Source organism: Hemicordylus capensis, chromosome 14, assembly GCF_027244095.1.
Source record: "Hemicordylus capensis ecotype Gifberg chromosome 14, rHemCap1.1.pri, whole genome shotgun sequence".
In the NCBI taxonomy this organism is placed as follows: Eukaryota; Metazoa; Chordata; class Lepidosauria; order Squamata; family Cordylidae; genus Hemicordylus; species Hemicordylus capensis.
The window spans coordinates 10,704,700-10,723,794 of record NC_069670.1 but is presented as its reverse complement, the minus strand read 5'-3'; the positions used below and the strand labels follow the sequence as shown (position 1 = coordinate 10,723,794).

The following is a 19,095-nucleotide window of genomic DNA, read 5'->3' as shown; positions in this document are numbered from 1 at the left end:
CGCGCGGGGGTGTCAGGCCGGCGGTTGCTCCCGCCGCTGCGAGACTCACGCGCATGCGCGGCCTCGGCTTAGGTTGTTTTTGAGGGTTAAGAGACTCTCTTTAAATGGTTGTTATTTAAATCTGTCGTTTTGGATCGCCTTGTTCACCTTACTAGGGTTTAAAAGTATTGCTTAACTTGCATTGCTCAAAAGGGCTATTAGATTTTATTATTTAAATATTATGTAAACACTTGAGTGGCTTCTTATTTGTTATTATTTAATCCAAATTTTAAAATCATAAGTACGTTTTATAAAGAAGGCTCGCCCTCCCTGGGACTGCGCATGCGTCCCGCACTGGCTCGCGCTGCCGCCTACGTGCCTAAGGGTTCATTTTAGGCGGGTAGCTGCTGGTGCCCCCTTGGGGAGGGGGCGTGTGTGTGTGTGTGTCACGGGACCCGTATGTGAACGTTCCTGATTAGCTGAAAGCCACCAATCAGAATAAGCCATTCGGCCTGGAAATGTTCAAACCGGATTTTGTTTTAATTGGGCGGCTCCCAACGAGCCTCTAGCCCCGCCCCCGTTCCTTCTGTTTTCCTTCAAATTGGGTCTAAAAGCCGCCAATCAGAATAAAGAAGCGCCTGGCTAGTCCTCCTAGAAACCTTCAAAGCTTATTTTCTGATTGGGTGGCTTCCGAGACGCCTTTGCCGCGCCCCCTCCCCTTCTTCCCCACCCCCTCAGCTGAAGAGGCCGCCATCTTGCCTGTTTCTCTCACGCAAAAACATTTTTTTTTTAAATTAAAAGGTTCTTTGTGTCTAGCGTGACTGCCTCCCACCTGCCCGTCTGTCTTTCTGATCATCTCCTTTTTCTTGGGCTGTAGGCAAACCTCGTTGGTTTAAGACAGATGCCAAGCAATCCATCACTCAATCAATAATATAACAGCAGGAAGAAATTCAACAGGTGCCACTAACTCATCACTCAGATCTTCATGGCATAGGGGACTTGCTGGATTTCTATCAGATCTGCAAGGGGAGGAGAACTGGTCTTGTGGGAGCAAGCATGACTTGTCCCCTTAGCTAAGCAGGTTCTGCCCTGGTTGCACATTAATGGGAGACTTGATGTGTGAGTGCAGTAAGATCTTCCCCTCAGGGGACAATGGGGCCGCTTTGGGAAAAGCAGAAGGTTCCAAGTTCCCTCCCTGGCAGCATCTCCAAGATAGAGTTGAGAGAGACTCCTGCCTTCAGCCTGGGAGAAGCCGCTGCCAGTCTTTGAAGACAATACTGAGCTAGATGGACCAAGGGCCGGACTCAGTGGATGGCAGCTTCCTATGTCCTATTAAGAGGCACTGTCACTCTGCCTAACCTACCTCACAGGGCTGCTGTGAGGATAAAAAGGAGTGGAAACTCACCCAATGTTCCTATCTTGTGGGGGAGAAATCTATCCTGCTTTTCACCCTGCAATAAATACTAAAATGTATCCTTTTTTTAAAAGGGGGGGGGATACATGCTCTCCACCTGCTACTACAGGCATCACCTGGCTACCTGCAGGCAGAATGGCATTAATCCCCACTAAGGTTGCCTGCACACCAGGACTGGTTTGGCGTTTCCAGGAATCAGCCTCCATCTGGCTAGGTGCTGTGCAAAATATGGGGCTGGGGAGTATGAGTATCTCCTGCCAGGAGTAGCTTTGGTCAGAGTTAGCAGCCCTGATCAGGCAGGAGAGCCGTTCTTGTGGTAGCAAGCATAACTTTCCCCTTTGCTAAGCAGGGTCCACCCTGGTTTGCATTGGAATGGGAGACTAGAAGTGTGAATGCTGTAAGATATTCCCCTCAGGGGATGGAGCCGCTCTGGGAAGAGCATCTATGCTCCAAGCTCCTTCCCTGGCATCTCCAAGATCAGGCTGAGAGAGATTCCTGCCTGCAACCTTGAAGAAGCCGCTGCCAGTCTGGGTAGACAATCCTGAGCTAGATGGACCAAGGGTCTGACTCAGTCTATGGCAGCTTCCTAGGTTCCTAGAGATACATGCAATAGCCCATCAGTCTCTGCATGGGAGCTTCCAGTGGTTTCCTGGACAGAAGCACGTTCCCCACCAAGCAGAGGTTCTCCTCTGCTAAGGCTGCAGCCTTGAGACATCATTGTTGGCCCTGGACCTCTGCCTTCTTTATTTGTTGTTCCATCTCTATACCGCTTTTCATTAAAATAATCTTAAAGTGGTTTACAATATAATTAAAACAATGCATTACTAAAATACAAAGTGACAGAGGATGATCTCGAACATTAAAGCAACACATAATACTTAAAATGCAAAAGCACAGATAATAGAAATATAAAAATAATCTCTATTTAAAATTTAATAACCCGTACAGTCACATAATAGTTGCAATCATAAACAGAACACAAAGCCGCTGCCACAAAAACAATACTTTCGTTCCACAGCCTGGGTGAAGGCCCAGGTCCTTCCTGCCCATGATCCCCACAACCAAGTTGTCCCCAAATCCTGCCGCACCCCTGAGCTTGGCCAAATTAATTCAGCAACATCCGTGGTATAATGACCAGGAGAAGACCCCCGCGCCCCCCCCCCACAGCCTGACCCTCAACCCGGAGTCCTAAATAAACAGGGCCAAACGGACTGAGCTGCATAAAGCAAACCAGGAGGAGGGCAGGCCTCTGCCCCAAGGAGCCTACATGTTGCCAGGGGTGGGGTGGGCGACTGCAGAGAGCGGGGGAGCGCTGCCTGCCTGCCTGCCTGCCTGCCTCCCTATTAAGTTTCCGCAGAAGCAAGCCCCCATGGAGCTCAGTGGGGCTTCCTCCGGAGCAATTTTGCATCAGGTTGCAGGCAAGGGAGAGGTTAAAAAGCCGGCGGGCGCTGGCGAGAGGCAGGCAGGACTGCGGAGCAGAGGCATCCAGCGGCAGGTCTGTTGGGGGGGGGGGCGCCCTCTCCTCCTCCTCCTCCTCCTCCTCCTCCTCCTCCTCCATTTGGCTTCCGCGGCTCTCGGCTTCTCTGCCCCAGAAGCAGCTGCCTCTGGTCACATGATCCGCCTCCCCCCCCCCGCCTTCTGCAGCCCTCCTTCGCTTCCAGGTCATGCAGGGGGTGTGGTGGGGGCGGCGGCAGCCCACATGGCCGGGGCGGGCAGCAGCAGCTGTCGCTCTGCATGATCTCGGTGGCAGCGGCGGCGGCGACAGCAAAGGTACCTCTTCGCGGGCTGGAGCTTGGCGGAGAGGAGGCGCGACGAGTGCCTCGCGACCCGGCGGCATGCGCCCGCTGTCCGAAGCTGCCGTGGTCTGCCGAGTCGGACCCTTGGCCCAGCTCGCTCGGGAATACCCACACTGACTGGCAGCGGCAGCAGGGTGCCAGGCAGGAAAGAGCCTTTCCCAGCCTGGTGTGGAGATGCCGCGCTAGACGGAGGCTGAGCCCGCATGCAGCTCTCGGCCGCTGAGCTTCAGGCCCTTGGTTTGTCTGGCTGGGCTTCGTTAACCCGGGCTGGCAGCAGCTCTTCAGCATCTGTCTGTGTGTGTCTTTCCCAACCCTGCTTCAAGATGCCCGGCTAGCCTTTCCTTCGGTGCAGCTCCTCAAGGTCCAGAAGCCCTGGCGGGGTGGGGTGGGGTGGGGGCTCTGGGTTTGGAGCACCCAGGGTCTGCTCTGTCAGTGGCTTTGCCAGCCTCTCTCTCTCTCTCTCTCCTGCTTGTGAGAAGTGTCTTGGTGGCTAGAGAGAGGCCTACAAGAGCCCCCCCCCCCACGCCGTGTCCCAACCCTTAACCCTTTAAAAGAAAACCGCCCTTTAAAAGAAAACCGCGGGACCTCTTCTTTCTCAAATGCCGAGGCCCCAGGTGTGGGTGTGGGGGAGGCAGAGAGGTGTGCGTGCCCCTGCCTCCCGGACTGCCGTGGGGGGTGGGGGTGGGCCTGCTGCAGAGACTGAGCCTGGGGGGGGGTCTGCCTGGAGCTGCAGGGGAGGCAGTGGCCCTGGCTGGCCTGGTCTGGATGGGACCCCTCCCTGCCAGCGCCAGCTCCTGGGAGGACTCCTGCCTGCCTGCCCCGTCAGCAGCTGCCTTCCTCCTCCTCCTCCTCCAGGCGAGGAGTCCAGAGGCACCACCCACGATGGATGCGCGGCTGCAGCAGGCCCAGCGCTACAAGGAGGAAGGCAACCGCTGCTACCAAGAGGGGCGCTTCCGCCATGCCGTGAGCCGCTACCACTGGGCCCTGCTGCAGGTGAAGGGCCTGGACCCCAAGATGCCCTCCCCGCTCCAGGAGTTTGGGGCCGAGAGGGCCCCTGTGACCCCCGAGCAGGAGAGAGCCCTCCACAGGACGCAGAGCGACTGCTACAACAACCTGGCCGGTAACCTTCCTGCGGGCGGGCGGGGGGGGGGGCTTGGCAGCATCTGGGACCCACGCGGGATGCTGAGGGTGGGTCCAGACAGGCCCCAGAGGGTCTGCCTGGAAAGGGCCTGGAGCCCCAAGGCTTGGCCGCGGCCTCTTGTGCTTCTTGGGGTGCCCATCGGCTGGCCGGGCGTGTGAGCACGTACAGAGTGTTTGCCCTTTAGCACCTGTCCAACAGTGGTGGACAAATCCTCAGCCACATTGGTTCAGGGGAGAGATGGGGTGGGGCAGGGGGGCGAGAAACAGGCTTTGGGGATTGAAGTGGAGTGTCTTGCACTCGGCTTCCTCCGAGGAGCGCAGAGCTCCATGGCTTGGGCTCAGCCAAGAGCAAAGTGGCTGGAGTTCGGTGGCTGAACCTCAGGGTCGCCCTGGCTCCGTGTTCAAAGCACGGTGTCCCGCAAGACAGGAGTGACTAGGGGGGCTCCTCAAAGGCTGGAGGGAGGGGTCTGCTCCCCGATAATGCCGCCGTGGTGTCCCCCCCAGCGTGCCTCCTCCACATGCAGCCTGTGAACTATCGGCGCGTGCACGACTACAGCGTGAAGGTCTTGGAGAAGCAGCCGGAGAACGCCAAGGCCTTGTACCGGGCCGGCGTGGCCTCCTACCACCTGCAAGACTACGACGCCGCACGGCGCTACCTCCTGCAAGCCCACAGCAAGTGGCCCAAAGGTGAGAGGCACAGAGGCTTGCCTGCGTGTCGCGGAGCGGGGCCGCCAGTTCCCTTCCCTTCGTCCAAGCTGGGGGGCCTTGCCATGTCCGGTGGCAGAGAAAGCCATCGATGAGTGGCATGCACAGATGAATGCGGAGAGGCGAGCCGGTCTGGTGGCAGCCAGCGGGACTGGTCCCCTGAGCTAAGCAGGGTCCACCCTGGCTGATGGGAGACTTGATGTGGGAGCACTGCAAGATTAGATTCTAAGAGCATCTAGGTTCCCAGTCCCCTCCCTGGCGGCATCTCCAAGATAGTGGGGCTGAGAGAGAGATTCCTGCGTGTGACCTTGGAGAAGCTGCTGCCAGTCTGGGTAGACCATCCTGAGCGAGAGGGACCAAGGGTCTGACTCGGGAGATGGCAGCTTCCTCTGTTCCTAGGCGGTGTGAAAAAGTACTCCCTTGTGTTGGCCCTACATTTCCCAGCGTCCAGTTTCCAGGGCTGACCCCTGCTTCTTGTGTTGGGGGCGAGGGAGAAAGAGTTCTCTCTGTCCACCCTCTCCACTCCAGGCATGACTTTATCGACCTCCACCGTACCTCCCTGCCGCTGCCTCTCCTCCAGACTCAAGAGCCCCAGACGTGGTAGCCCTTGCTTGGCAGGGAAGGGGCTCCAGGCCCCAATCATCCCTGGGGAAGCACAGACTGGCCCTGAACCAGGGAACCAAAGTGCCCGATTCACCTGCAGCCCGTGTCTGAATGGTCTGGCCTGATTGCACCGGGGGGGGGGGCAGGCCCAGCGCCTCTCCAGCGAGGCGGGTCCCTGCCGCCTCTGACCCGGGGCTGTTCTCTTCCCTCCCTGCTCCCATCCTCGCTCCCGGGAAGACGCCAGCGTGAAGCATTATCTGCAGCTGACGGAATCTCAGCTCGACATCTACCGCCGAAAGGAAAAGCAGCTCTACTTCGGGATGTTTGGCTAGAGGCGCCCGCAGGGGCAACGCCTGGGCAGGGCAGGGCCTCCCGGCTTCTCTTGAGCTGCCTGTGATTTGTGGCTCTGGCGGGGTCTGATGATGCACAGTGCCTTGGAAAATGTACTGGGGGGGCAGCTTAAGCACAGGGGGCAGAGAGGGCTGGGGGGGCCCTGGGGGCCTCTCTGTGGTGTTGCCCCGGGGGCCCCTCTGTGGTGTTGCCCCTTTGGGTTGGGAAGGGGGGGCTGGCTGTTGACCCCCCCCCGGCCCCCGCTATGGTTTTCTTCGTTCCACTGCAGTTCAAAGAAGCTACCGGGTATTGGTTGGCGTCTTCCTTTTTTCCTAGTTGGTTGAAACAAATAAAGTATTTTGGGAAACTAACTTCTGGATCAGTCTTGTGTGTTTTTCCTCCCCAGCAGTGAAAGGCTGAGCTGAACCAGGCAAAATGGCCACAAAGTCTCTCCCCCTGCCCCCCAGCCCTGGAGGGGAATTCTGCCCCTGCTCTGTGGGTGGCTCTAGGACTCACTGCTATATTCCGGCTGCCCCATTGCCATGGAGACAGTGGCTGGGCCTCTTCCTGCCCCCACCAGCCCCCCAGGCTTGTTCCTATGGGGACAGCCCTGCAGCCTGGGTTATGCCTGGCATCTCCCCCTGACCTCCCCTGCAGCCCCATGCAAAGTGAGTGGGGGGGTGGGGCGGCCTGCAGCAGGTCCAGGAATGCAGGCCGTGCAGCCCCAGGGGCCAAGCCCACCACTTCCCACCAGGAGGGATCAGGGCCCGGAAGCCGCTTGACTGAGAAGCCTGGGCTGTTCAGGGATGCTGGGCTCCCCTCTCAGCCTGGAAGCAAAGGGGGGGGGGGGCTTGGCTTGGGGGCTGGGTGAAAGGGCCCCCCTCTCCCCCCCCCCCACCAGCTCGCTGGAGGACAGGCCTGGGATCAGATACAGTGCAGACATCCTGGCAGTCTCCCCTCTGGTCCTCCTCCTGCCACCTGGGCAAGGTGGGGGCCCTTTCCTCTCTGCTGCTGGCTGGGTCTTCTCCCCCCGCCCTGGCCAGCAGCTGGCAAAGGGGGCTGTTTGCTCTTCCCAGCTGCTCCCGCCCCCAGCAAGCAAACAAGGCACCAGCTGGGGGGGCCGGGGGGGGGCTGTGGCTCTGTCTTCAGGCTCCCTCTTCAAGGGGCGAGACACTCCTGGGCCTGAGCAGCTGGTGGTGGGAGTCTATCCCTGGGCTCTTGGTGGGATCAGAGGCCGCGTGGCAGAGTGCCGTGGCCTCCTTCACGTCTCTGGAGCATCGGGCCAGGAGCCTTGCTGAGGAGAGCGAGGCCGGAGGCAGAGGGCGGTCCTGGCACCCAGCAGGCTTGGGCTGGCTGAGCCCACCTGGCTAATTACTGTGATTACCTGGAGGGAGCCGTAAACAGCCACCCGCTTCAACCTCCCAGCCATCAGCAGCAGCTGCGAGGAGGCAGAAACGCACCCCGAGGGCAGGCAAGCAGCAAGCCACCAACTCCCCTCGGCTGCGGGTTGCAATTACAGGCGGGGCGGGACAGGCAAACGCGCACCCCCCCCCGCCACTTCTAGCCCAAACTAGGGAGAGGGAGCCCCTCCCCGCGCCCTGCAACTGGCCCAACGAAGCGGGGTTCTTTTCCGCAGCCAAGGGGCACTTGGGCGAGGGGTCCTCTCGGCACACAGGAGGCGGCCTTGGAAGGGGAGCCTGATCCCAACTTGGCTCCTGGTGCTTCCTTGCCCCGCCGGTGGGGGAGACGGAGACACCCACTTTGAACTAGTGGCTAATTTATTTCTTTTTCTAACTTTAACAATTACATTGCCAGGTCGGGGGGGGGGGAGGTTCACAGTTTTGGAGAGTGAGACAAAGAAGGGAAAGGGGAGATGGCCTGGATGCTCCCAGATATCAGCCTGAGTGGGTGGGGGGGGGTTTGCACAGGAGCATGGCCCCCCTCCCTTAGGAACATGGAAGGAGGGTCCTGGGAGGGCATTTGGCTGCCCCTTAGTGGAGCCCGTTGGGGGTGGAAGGCGGCAAAACTGAAGGCTGACGTCCCGCTCTCTGGGCGAGCCCTCACATGATCCGAGAGATCAAGGCTGGGCCCGGAAAAGGGAGGCCAGTTGTGGCGCAAGGCAGCTTTTGGCTTCTGAGGGCCCCAGCCTGCTGGCCCAGAGGTGGCCTCCTCCTCCTCCACACCCCTCTGGGGTCTGCACATCACACGGCCCACCAAGTCCAGCCTGCCCCCCGCCAGGGACTCTGCAGTCTCTGCTTTTCCTGCCCCTTTTAAAAGAACACAGGAAAGCCACCCCAGAGCAGACCTTGAGGCCCCCTCCTTCTGGTGCAAAAGATGTGCAGGCCCCATGGGGCAGGTGGGCAGTGGCCCATTGCGGTGGTCCCAAGGCCCCTCCCTCCTTGCCAACACGCCGTCCTGGGGGAGGCGGCCGGAGCCCCCTGTTCCTTTCCAGGGGGCCAGCAGCCCGGAGGCACCAGAGGGGCAGGCAGAAGCATCCGCAGCAGTCCCAAGCAAACCAAAGGCGAGAGTCACTTGGGGGTCCTGGCCCCCCGGAGGGAGCGGGTCATCATCCTCTTCAGCTCCTTGAAGGAGCGGCTTCGGCGGAGCTTGAAGCTGCCGACGGGCAGGTCAGCCGAGTCCAGGGTGGCGGAGGCCGCCGGGGGCCACCTCTCCCCGAGGTGGCGGATGATCCAGTCCCCGTTCAGGCTGACCGTGCTGGAGGCATCCGCCTCCCCGAGCCGGGCCCACGGCTGAGGGGGCCGGTCGAGGGGGCTGCCGCCCCGGAAGGAGTCCGGGGAGTGGGCCGAGAAGGCCGGGGCCCGGGGCGGCGGGAAGGGGCCCCCTCTGAGGCGCTGCCGGCCGGGGCCTTTGCTGGAGATCTCCAGGACGGAGGCCCACCTCGGCCGGCCTGCTTTGCCCTTGCCGGCTGGGGGGCCCGAGTGGCTCGCCACGGGCAGGCTGGCTTCCGAGCTGGCCCGGGCCCTGCTCCCCATGCGGGCCGAGGGCCTGCGGCGGAGGCTCAGCCGGCGGAGCAGCTCCCGGGGGCTCAGCCAGCTCCTCTCGGCCGGCTTCTCCTGCCCCTCGGCCGCCTTCACCAGGTCCCGGGAGGCGTGCTTGCCCTTGTAGAGCTGGCCCCAGCCCCCGGCGGGCCCCCCCCGTGGCCAGGGCCCCTCCCTCCTGCCGGGGGCCTCCGCCTGCACCCCATGGAGGAGCCGGGCCCTGGCCGCCCCCCCCTCCAGCCGGTGGGGGGAGGGGGCGAGGGGGGGCTCCCGGCAGGGCAGGGGAGGGCCGGGGAGAGACATCACCGAGGGCTCGCTGGCCCTGGAGAGGCTGCAGGCGCCGGCCGCGGCGGAGCGGATCTCCAGGAAGGGAGTGAGGTCTCCTTGGCTGCCCAGCCGTGGCGGGGGGTCCCGGGCCCCCTCGGAGCCCTCCGGGGAGCGCAGGTGGGAGCAAGTGGAGATGCGCCTCCGGATCCTCCCGCCGGGGGCCGGCGCAAGGCCGGCGCTGCAGACGGACGAGAGCGAGCGGCTCTTCTGGCTGCTGCTGCTGCTGCCGCTGGGGCCCAGCAAGCCCCCGGCCTCCGTCCGGCTGGGGGCTGAGGAGCGGCACTTGTGGCGCAGGACCAGCTGGGCGATGTAGCGGTCCAGCCGGGCCCGCCGCTGCTCCGGGGGGCACAGGGGGCCTCTCGGCGGGGGGTCGGCCCCCTGGGGGGCCTCCGGGCTCCCCTCGCCCAGGTCCTCCTGGGAGGAGCTCCCGGAGAAGCTGCTGGTGAAGAGGGGGCTCTGCAGGGCCACGGCGTGCAGCGGGCTGGGGTAGGGGTAGGTCTCGTGGGTGGTCCGGGAAACCAGGTCCGACTGGTACTGCGGCAGCTGGAGGCTGGGGCTCTTGCGGGGCGGGAGCGAGAAGTCCCCCAGGCCCAGGAGCAGCTCCAGGTCCCCTGCAAGGGAAGGCGGCGAGAAGGAGGTCAGCGGGGGCGGGGCGCAGGGCCAAGAGTCAGAATCGCTCTGGACGAGACTTGGAATAAAGGGCGTCTTCAACAACGCATCATGAACTATGGAACTCACTGCCACAAGATGGCCACAGGCTTTAAAAATTACGAATCCTTGGAGGAGGAGAGGTCTATGCATGGCTGTTAGTCCACGGAGACTATACAACTCCTCTGTCCTGAGGGCCAGGATATCACTGAAAACCCGTTGCTGGGGAGCAAGCAGCTGGGCCTATTGCCTTCCGGCTTTGCTTTCCGAAAGCCTCTGGCTGTCCCCACTGGAAACAGTATGCTGGGCTAGGTACGCCTTCATCGGATCCCAGAGCGGGCTTTCCCCCACAAGAACCGGCCAACGACATCTAAATGGAACCTCCATGACCAGGGGGAGTATATCCCTCTGTCTGCCAACTGCCTGAGGACATGCCACCAGGGAGGTTGGTGGCCTTCATGCCCTGCTGAGCCTGGGCTGGGGGGCCTTGCAGAAGGGAGGGCCCTCCTCCCCCCCACTCCCCTCCCCACGCAGCAGCCTCACCTGTCGAGACGGGCCTCCGGCTGTCGGGGCCAGGGGCGTCCCCCAAGGCCAGCTGCAGATCCAGGAGGCGGACAGCAGCCTCATCGGCGGAGCGTGGCCGCACACCGCTGCTCTCCCGCAGGCCCGGCAGCTGAGAGAGGGAGCCTAGGCTGCAGCGCGAACCCCCAGGCCCCCCCTCGCTGTGGACGGAGGCGCAGGAGTCGGAGAGGGAGCCGACCTCGCTGGTCTCGTAGAAGCCTGGAAGGCAAGGAAGCCAAGGGGTGAGAAGCCGAGCGGGGCGCGGGGGGCACAAGGCCGAGGCCAGCCCGAGCGGCCGGGACAGGAAGCACTGGAGCTGGCCTCCACAACTTTGGCGCTCCTGCGGGTGCAGGACTACAGCACCCATCGTCCCTGGCTATCGGCCACTGTGGCAGCAGGGGATGATGGCAGCTGTGGTCCAGAAACAGCCAGAGGCCTGGGGTTGTGGTGCAGGCTTGTATGAGACAAATCCACGGAGGAAGAGGAGTCTGCCTACAGCCCTTTGCCACGGGAGCTGAAAGGAACCTCCATGTACAAAAGAAGTCTACCTCAGAATAGCTGCAGGGGAGGGCTGTCACCAGCATGCCCTGCTGGGAAGGATGACAAGGCAACGCCATGACAGCAGTGCAGGGGCATGGCTCAGAGACGGAGACTCAGGAAGGCCCCGGCTTTAATCTAGTCTCTGCCACTGACTCAGTGGGTGCCCTTAGGCAGCTCTCTCAGCCTCTCTTTCTCCCCTTTATTAATCCGGGGATAAAAATTTACAAGGGAAGGCGCCTGAAAGCGTTTCCTAAATGTGGATTGCTAAATGTGGTCCCCTCTGAACCAGGTTTAGACTCCCAGCTCTTTGGAGTCTAATTCCGGTTTCCCTCCTCATTACACATCACCCACCTCCTTTATCTCTCCTCCTTCCTCTCCCCTAAAACCGAGAGAGAGAGATCTATAGTACCACAAATATTTATCTTCCGCTTGTCAACGGAGTGCTCAAAGCGGTTTACACAGAAAATAAACAAGCCAATAAGATGGCTCAGCTGCCTGTCCCCAAAGGGCTCACAGTCTGAAAAAGAGACGGCAGGCAGACCCCAGCCAGCCACAGCCACGGGAGGGATGCTGTGCTGGGGCTGGAGAGGGCCAGCTGCTCTCCCCCTGCGAAAGAGAAGAGCGTCCCCCCTTGCACGAAGACAGTGACAGGTCCACACGGCACTGTGTCTGTTTCACTTCATGCCTAGCCGTAAGAGGCGAATCACTCCGTGTCTGCACTTCCCCCCTGCCGTTTAGGACAAAACCACCCTTGGAAGAAGAAAGACCACCACGCCGACGGAGGACTCTGCCCCCGAAGCCGGCCCCGCACCCCCCCCTCGGCTCCCTCGCTCAGCGTCTGGGTGCCAAGGGACCCCCGGCGGTCTGGCTACCTGAGCTGGGCCTGGAGTCGGCTTCCAGGGTCTCCTGGGTGTCCCCGCCGCTGACGCCGGCTCTCTTGGGGAGGAGGAGTGGCTCGCCCGCCATCTGCAGCCCCAGGCAGCCCTTCTCCGGCCCCTCGCCGGGGCGACCTGGGAGCACCCTGGGGTCATCCTCCGAGGAGCGGGCAGAGCAGCAGGGCTTCTTGGGGGTCCCCAGCAGGTCCTCCGACTGGCTCCGGTCCAGCTTGGCGCTGGGGGGCAGCCCATTCTGGCCCCGGCCCTCTGGCTGCAGAAAGACAAGGAGGCCGCTGGGGAATGCCGCGCCGGGCATCGGGGACGGACATCGGGGCCCCCTGGACAAATGAGCGCGGAGCAGGAGGCGAGGGGTGGAGAGGTGGAGACCTGGCGGGCAGGGAGGCTTCCTTCGAAGAGGGCAAGTTCCCAGAGGGGGGGGACTACGACTCCCAGCATCCCCCGCTGCAATGGCTTTTGTTTGGGGATCCGGGGAGTTGTAGTCCGCAACCTCTGGGCACTTGCCCTCTCAGCGAGCACGTGGGCCCCTTGGTGGTTGCCACCGCTGCAAAGGCCCACCCGCTCCGGCCTCCAGTCTGCCGCACACGGGGGCTTCCTGGGAGCAATCCGGGCTGGTCCCTTGCCCCATCCCCGAGCAGGCAGGGCCGGAGGCCGGTGGGGTTTCTCAGAGAGGAGCGGGGCACGCTCTGGCTTCTGGGGGGCTCTTGGGAACCTCCTCCCCCCTGGGCTGGTGCTCATGGCTGGAGAGCGGCTGAGCCGGGGGGGGGCGGCGGCAGGAGCGGCAAGGGAGGGGAGGGGGTCTGCCTCCAGCTAGCCAGGTGGGCCCCCTGCAATTCCAGGAAGGGCCTGCGGGCGGGCGGGCGGGTGGGTGTGTGTCTCTGGTGCCCCGGAGGGGTGCAAGCCACGTGTCCAGGCGGGAGGAAGGCCTGTGCAAGGGAGCCCCCGTCCCTGCCTGGGGCAACATGCCGATGGAGTCTCCCTCCCTCCCTCCCCCCATGGCCGGGGAGGCAGCTGCTTCCTCCCCCTTTGCTGAGCCAGCAAGAGTGAAACCCGAGCCCCCCTCCCCTCCCCTCCCCTCCCCTTCCCAGGCAGGCAGCTGCTCCTTTGTCTGGCCTGGCAGGCCCACGCGCCATGTGGCCGCTGTGAGGGCAGGCAGCCGCCCCCTGGCCCTCTGGGGCTGCGGCCCCCCTCTTTGGCCCCCCCGCCCCGCAAAACGGCCCCTCTGGCCACCTTCTTGCTCCTTGGAAGCCTTGGAGGCGTGGGGCGCCTCGCTGGGCTGCAAAGACAGGACAGCCACCTGCTGAAGCCAGGAGCTCTGGGGCTGGTCGGTGCCTGGAAGGGAGACACCCCAACCCCCAGGGATGCCACCCTTGGGATGGGGGGCTGTGGCTCAGTCTGAGAGCGCCTGAGGCCCCAGCTTCACCCCCTGGCAGCATCTCCAGGCAGACAGTCCTGAGCTGGGTGGCCCAAAGGGCTGACTCAGGAGAAGGCCGCTTCCTGGGGTCCTGTGAGGCGCCCAGCCCACCTCTCCCACCCAGCAGACACACCCTCCCCGGGATTGGCCTAAGCCTCTCTTTCAAGCCGCCCCCCCGCCCCAAAGCCACATCAACTCCCATCAGTTCATTACAGGTTGTGTGAACAAAGTGCTTCCTTGGAACAGGTAGTCAGCCAATGGTCGGTCTCTCTCTCTCTTTCACACACACACACACACACACACACCCTTGATCGGAGTGGAGTGCAGCCATGCGGCGGCAGTGGGGGGGAAGTAGGATTAAGGCAGGCACCCCGGTCCAGGCCTGCAGCGGAGGCAGGCTCAGTCTCTGGCCACTACTCGCTAAAGAGGCAGCTGTGCACAGAGTGCTGGACTGGGACTGGGGAGACCTGAGTTCAAATCCTGTTCAGTCATGAAACTCAGTGGGTGACTCTGGGCCAGTCATTTCTCTCTCAGCCTAACCTGCCTCGCATCATTGTTGAGAGGATAAACAGAACCACGGACACCGTTCTGGGCTCCGAGGGAGGAAAGAAATAAAGAGTGAGTGAGTGAGTCTGCCAGGGTGAAGGAGCAGTCAACGCCGCCGCGTGTAGGTTGGCCTCGGGCAAAGAGGGGCAGACCCTTCCTCCCACCCCCAACTGGGGGCCTCCACTCTCCCCAGGTGCCGCCTTCCCAGCCTGCCTGGAAGATAAAAATGTTTGCGCCCGATTAGGTCTCTGGGCGTGCCGCAGCCACTCCCTGCGAGGGTGGAGGAGGCCGTGGCGGCAGCAGCAGCCACCATCTGCCCCAGAGTGCATTCTCCCAGCAAAGCAATCTCTTCAAACAGCGGCGGCGGCGGCAGGGGTGGGTGGGGAGATGGAGAGAAAGGCGCCCACCTGCAACCTACCCTTCCCAACCTCCCCTCTTTAAAACGACCGCTCTTTTGCAGGAAGCTTTTCCCCAAATGACTTGCATTTCTCTCCTGGGGGGTGGGGAAAGAGCATGCAAGGCAAGCAGCTGGGTGACTGGGAAGCCACCTGGACATAGGAAGCCGCTGGAGTCAGAGCCTTCATCTGTCTCGCCCTGTATGCTGTGCTCTGACTGGCAGCAGGTTTGCAGCTGGAGGGAGATCCTTCCCGGTTCTCCCTGGACGGAACACAGAACATGGAATGCAGTGGCCTCCAGACGGTGCTGAGGGCACTGTTGGGGGTGCTAGGAAGCTTCCTGGGGCTCCTCCCTGGGACCCAGTAAGGCCCAATGGTTAGGGACCAAGGGCACCCTGCTGAAGATGTCCCAGAATCCCTTGCAACCCACCGGTGCTCCTCAGCTGGCTGGCCCACATGAAGGAAGGCTGTCCAAGTGCAGGGAGGAGGAGAGCCAGCTTGCATGGCCCCTTTGCTAAGCAGGGCTCACCCTGGTTTGCATTTGGATGGGTGACTACACACAAGCGCTGTCTGCTGTAAGATATGACCCTTGGGGGAAGGGGGCCTATTCAGTGGTGGAGCATCTGCCTCGTATGCAGAAGGCACCCAGTTCATTCTCTGGTCCAGTCCCTGGCAGCAGCATCTCCAAGTAGGGCTGGGAGAGACTCCTGCCTGCAACCTCGGAGAGCCGCTGCCAGTCAGGGTGGACAGTGCTGGGATCTAGATGGCTCGAGGGGCTGACTCGGCAGGAAGCAGCTTGCTGGAGGGAAGCCGGGAAGCCAGAAAAGGGGGCCGTGAGCGGCAGAGGACCCTCCTTCTGGGAGAGCTCCCGTCAAGGGTGAAGCACCCCTCTGCCAGGCGCCCAAGGCAGGTGGGGGCGGCCTCCTCCCCGCAGGCCGGAGCTGGGCTGTGGGCCAAGCAGGAAGTGACTGCCTGGAAACAGCAGGTGCTTTGTTTCGGCACACACACGCACACCCTGCACACGTGCGCCCGGGGAACTGGGCGTCGCCAGCCAGGCCCAGGGGAAGGAGGCCGCCCCCACCTGGCGAGCAAAGGCTGCCCCCCCCCCCGAGAAGCCCGGCTGGCCTCCCGCCTCCCTCCTGCTCTGGGCAGGGGCTGAGCTGGCAGGCAGAGCCTCCTCTCGGCTCCTTGGGCTCTCGGGGCTGCGGCCTGCCCTGCGCCTTCCGCACTCCCAAGCCGAACCACCAGCGCGACTGCGGAGCAAGGAATCCCCTCGAAATCCCCTTCTGCCTCCCTGCACGGAGGAGAGGGGTGGCCTCAAAGACCCCCGGAGTCAGAAATCCCACCATGCCAGGAGAGGAGAGCTGTCCTGGTGGCAGCCGGCAGGACTGGCCCCCTTCGCTCAGCAGGGTCTGCCCGGGTTAAGGCATCGGAAGGGGAGACTCAAAGTGGGAGCAGCAGTGGAAGATTATCTTCCCCTCAGGACTGAATGGGGCCGCTCTGGGGAGAGCAGGAGGAGGTTCCCGGTGCCCTCCCTGGCAGCAGCATCTCCAAGGCAGGGCTGAGAGAGGCTCCTGCCTGCAGCCTGGGAGAAGCCGCCGCTGCCAGTCTGGGTAGACGGTCCTGAGCTAGATGGACCCAGGGTCGGACTCCGTATGTGGCCGCTTCCTATGACAATGAGCGCAGCTGCAACTGGTCCCTTGAAGGGAAGAGCACCGCAAGCCCCCTCGGCTCTGTCTGGTTTGGCGTTCTGAGGATTTCTCCCACGCTTGGTAACAGCCACAAGAATGCAGTGAGCCCTGAGAGGGGCCCTGGACTCCCGGCCTGGGGGTCCGGAGGGTACAAAAGGGAGGCTCTTCCCAGAGGGACCTCTCCTCCCCAGACCAAGCCTGCAGACACAAAGGCTCCCACAGGCTCCTGGCATGTGGGACCAGAGAGGGGGTCGGCCCGAAGAGCAGGCTCACAGCCCACCAAGACCCCCAAGGGATGGGTAGGCTGTGCTGGTGAGGTCAGACTACAGCCTCCATTGCCCCCTGCCACAGTGGCCTAGCCATTGTGGCAGGGGGTGATGGGAGTTGTAGTCTAGCAACATCTGGGGACCCACCCACCCCATTTGAGAATCCCTGCCTTAAGGACCAAGATGGAGAGGGTTCTCCTGCCCCTCTAAAGTGTGGCAACACCATTTATCCGGCTCAGTATCATCCCACCCCATCCGAGCGCCCAGATATCTGCATTTCACGTGCACCCCCTGCCTTGCCGCTCTGGTTCCACACTCCCATCTTCAGACTCTAATCTTGATGCCCATTTCAAAGACTGCCTGTGCTTAGCCAGTGGAATTCACTGCGACATGATGCACCTGAGACCGAAGCGCAAGGTGGGTGTGAGGGGGCACCGTGCAAGACTCATTGCCTGAAACAGCACTCTTCATCAGCACTCCTTCTTCACAGGCAGGGCCCCCGCCACTGGGCACAAGGTCTGCACACAGAGGCGAGCTTTCCAGGGAGACAGAGCACTTTATCAGCCCAAGGAGGCCGATGCCACTGGAAGGCTAGCCCCTTCCTAAAGCCATGGCTTCTCCTTGGGAGCTAGCCCAGCAGGAGTAATTTGTACCCACACAACCCAAACATGGGACAGATCTTGCTGGCCTGCTTTCAGGACAAGGCAAGTGTGGAAAAGCGAGTGCAGCAGGAAACTGCCCGATAAAGAACCGGGAGTTCCTTGACGGCTTGCACACTGTGTTGGCGCTGTCCCGAAAAGACTGAAGCCAAAGCAGGCCCAAGCTCTTTGTGTGGGGGTTCCTCCTCGCTGGCTGAGGCTGCCCCAGATGGCGAGGTTTCCAGGGGTCCCTGGAATCAACCCTCTCCTTTGGAGCAAGCAGCTGCTTCGCCATTGCTGTCCTGGGGGGCACCAGAGTGACCCCCCCAGCCACACACACAGAGGGAGGGGTGGATTCCAACACACTGCCCTGGCGGCCTTGCTGGTCTGCGCTCACCTGGTGTCAACATGTTGTTCTCGGCAAGAGAGACGGAAGGGGGCAGGGTCCAGCCGCCACACGCGCCCATCTGTCTCCCGCCGGCCTCCCCGCTCCCCCACCTTCCCCAACCCCCCCCACCTTTCCTCATCCATTAATTACCATCTGCCACGTCGTCGGCAGCCTTCCGCACACACCTGCCTGCCTGCGTCTTCCTGGCTGCCCTCCAGCCGCTCCTGACCCAGCCTGTCCAGGGCTGCCCAGCCCCGGGCCTCCCCCAGCCCACCCCCTCTGCCCACAAGGTGCCCCCCACCTCACCTGCAGACCCCCCCCCACATCTACCTGCCCTTGCAGGCCTCACAAGAACCCGTCTGCAACGCTCCAGAGTGCGCTCTGACTTGCTGCAACCCCAAAAGACGCCCCCCCACCCAGACGCCTGAACCCCCAACACAGGCCCCCCCTCGCCTCCAACCCCCTAACACCCCCCAGCCTTCTTTAAGCCCAGGCCCCACTTCCCCAGTGCCTTCCTGGCTGCTTCAGCTGTGCACTGAGAGCCAGTGTGGGGTCCTGGGCCAAGAGCAGGAGAGACCTGGGTTCAAATGCCCCCCTCCTGGGGCCAGACCCGCTCTCTCAGCCCAACCTTCTGGCCGGAAAGATCAGATGCGAGGCGCTCCCCCCACCGTCCTTGGCCCTCATATGCCTCCACCTTCTGCATGCTCGACTGGAAGCCCCTCCGGGCAGGGACCCCTTCTTGGTGACCCGGCAAAGTGTCCTCCCAGGCGCCCACGAAGATCGCGCCAACTCCTCTCCTCCCGCCGCCACCCCGGGCAACCGCAGCAGCAGCAGCAGATCTCAGACCCCAGCAGCGCCCGGCTCTCGGAGGCTCCCCCAACCTGGGGGGCTCAGAGGGTGGAGGGGGTGGCGGCGGCCGGAGTCCCGGATCGCCGGGCATGATGCCGGCGCAGAGCCAGCCAGGCGGGCTTCCTCCCGGGGACCCCCGCCGCGCCCCGCGCCGCTCACCTGGGGGTCCCGGAGGGCGCGCTCGACGGTGCCCCTCTGCGCCTCGCGCAGCAGCTCCAGCTCCCAGAGGCCGGCCAGGCTGGCTTGCAGGCGCTCGCCGATGCGCAGCCGCTCGTGGCCCGACCACAGCGACGAGGGGGGCGGCCCGGCCCTGCTGGGCCCGCCCGGCTCTTTGCCGCCGCCGCCGCCGCCGCAGCAGCGCCCCAGAGGCGCCGGCATCGCTCGCGCTCCAGCCCGGCCAGGCGCGGCGCAAAGTTGCTCTTGTTGCTCTGGCCGCTCCACTGGCTCCGGGCGCCGCCGCAGCAGCAGCAGCAGCAGCAGGCAGACAAAGGGGGCGGCTCGCCCGGCAGCGCCACGCCCCCCGCCCCCCCCCCGCGCCGCTAGCCTGGTGCTGATTGGCCCCCCGGCTAGGGGGACGCCGCCGCTTCGCCCGCCGAGGGGACCCGGGGCGGGGGAGGGCGCCAGGTGGCCGTCCGGGCAAGGGCAGCAGCATCCTCCCTCCCTCGCCAGCGGACAGCCCGCCTGGCCCTGCCTGCGGTGGGGACCATCCTGCCGCCCCCGCCCCGCCTGCTTTTTCGCCCCAGTTCCAGAGCTGCTGCCGGGCAGGAGCCGCCTGGAGGCCGATGCCGAGTCCAGTCCGCCAGCATGGAACTGCCCCGCTTAGGAGCAGTCTAGCTGCCTATCTCCAGTTACCTTTTGCTCGGCCAACTGCGCTGCCAGAACTCTTGCTGAAAAGCGGAATGCTAGGCATGCCGATCCGAAAGCATTCTGGCTCCCAGCCCTTGATAAGCCTAACCCTCTCCCAGGGGCCATC

The 19,095-nt window shown here is 62.9% G+C and overlaps 2 protein-coding genes across 4 annotated transcripts; one reads left to right on the top strand and one right to left on the bottom strand.

The window, feature by feature from the left end:
• The first annotated feature begins 847 nt into the window (after positions 1 to 847).
• Positions 848 to 6,338, top strand: TTC9C (tetratricopeptide repeat domain 9C). 3 transcript variants are annotated; one of them, XM_053277420.1, is made up of 4 exons: positions 848 to 936; positions 4,045 to 4,309; positions 4,834 to 5,016; positions 5,875 to 6,338. In XM_053277420.1, exons 2-4 carry the CDS (start codon positions 4,072 to 4,074, stop codon positions 5,967 to 5,969), a joined length of 516 nt encoding a protein of 171 aa, XP_053133395.1. In that variant the 5' UTR covers positions 848 to 936; positions 4,045 to 4,071; the 3' UTR covers positions 5,970 to 6,338. The 3 variants fall into 3 exon arrangements, with proteins under 3 accessions (XP_053133395.1, XP_053133393.1, XP_053133394.1); XM_053277418.1 differs by lacking the exon at positions 848 to 936 and adding an exon at positions 2,742 to 2,888; XM_053277419.1 differs by lacking the exon at positions 848 to 936 and adding an exon at positions 3,005 to 3,163.
• A 2,157-nt stretch (positions 6,339 to 8,495) lies between these two features.
• Positions 8,496 to 18,932, bottom strand: LOC128337268 (dapper homolog 2-like). Its single transcript, XM_053278058.1, has 4 exons — positions 18,282 to 18,932; positions 11,915 to 12,188; positions 10,485 to 10,721; positions 8,496 to 9,904 (listed from the first exon to the last, which is right to left on the bottom strand). Exons 1-4 carry the CDS (start codon positions 18,498 to 18,500, stop codon positions 8,496 to 8,498), a joined length of 2,139 nt encoding a protein of 712 aa, XP_053134033.1. The 5' UTR covers positions 18,501 to 18,932.
• Between the last annotated feature and the right edge of the window lie 163 nt (positions 18,933 to 19,095).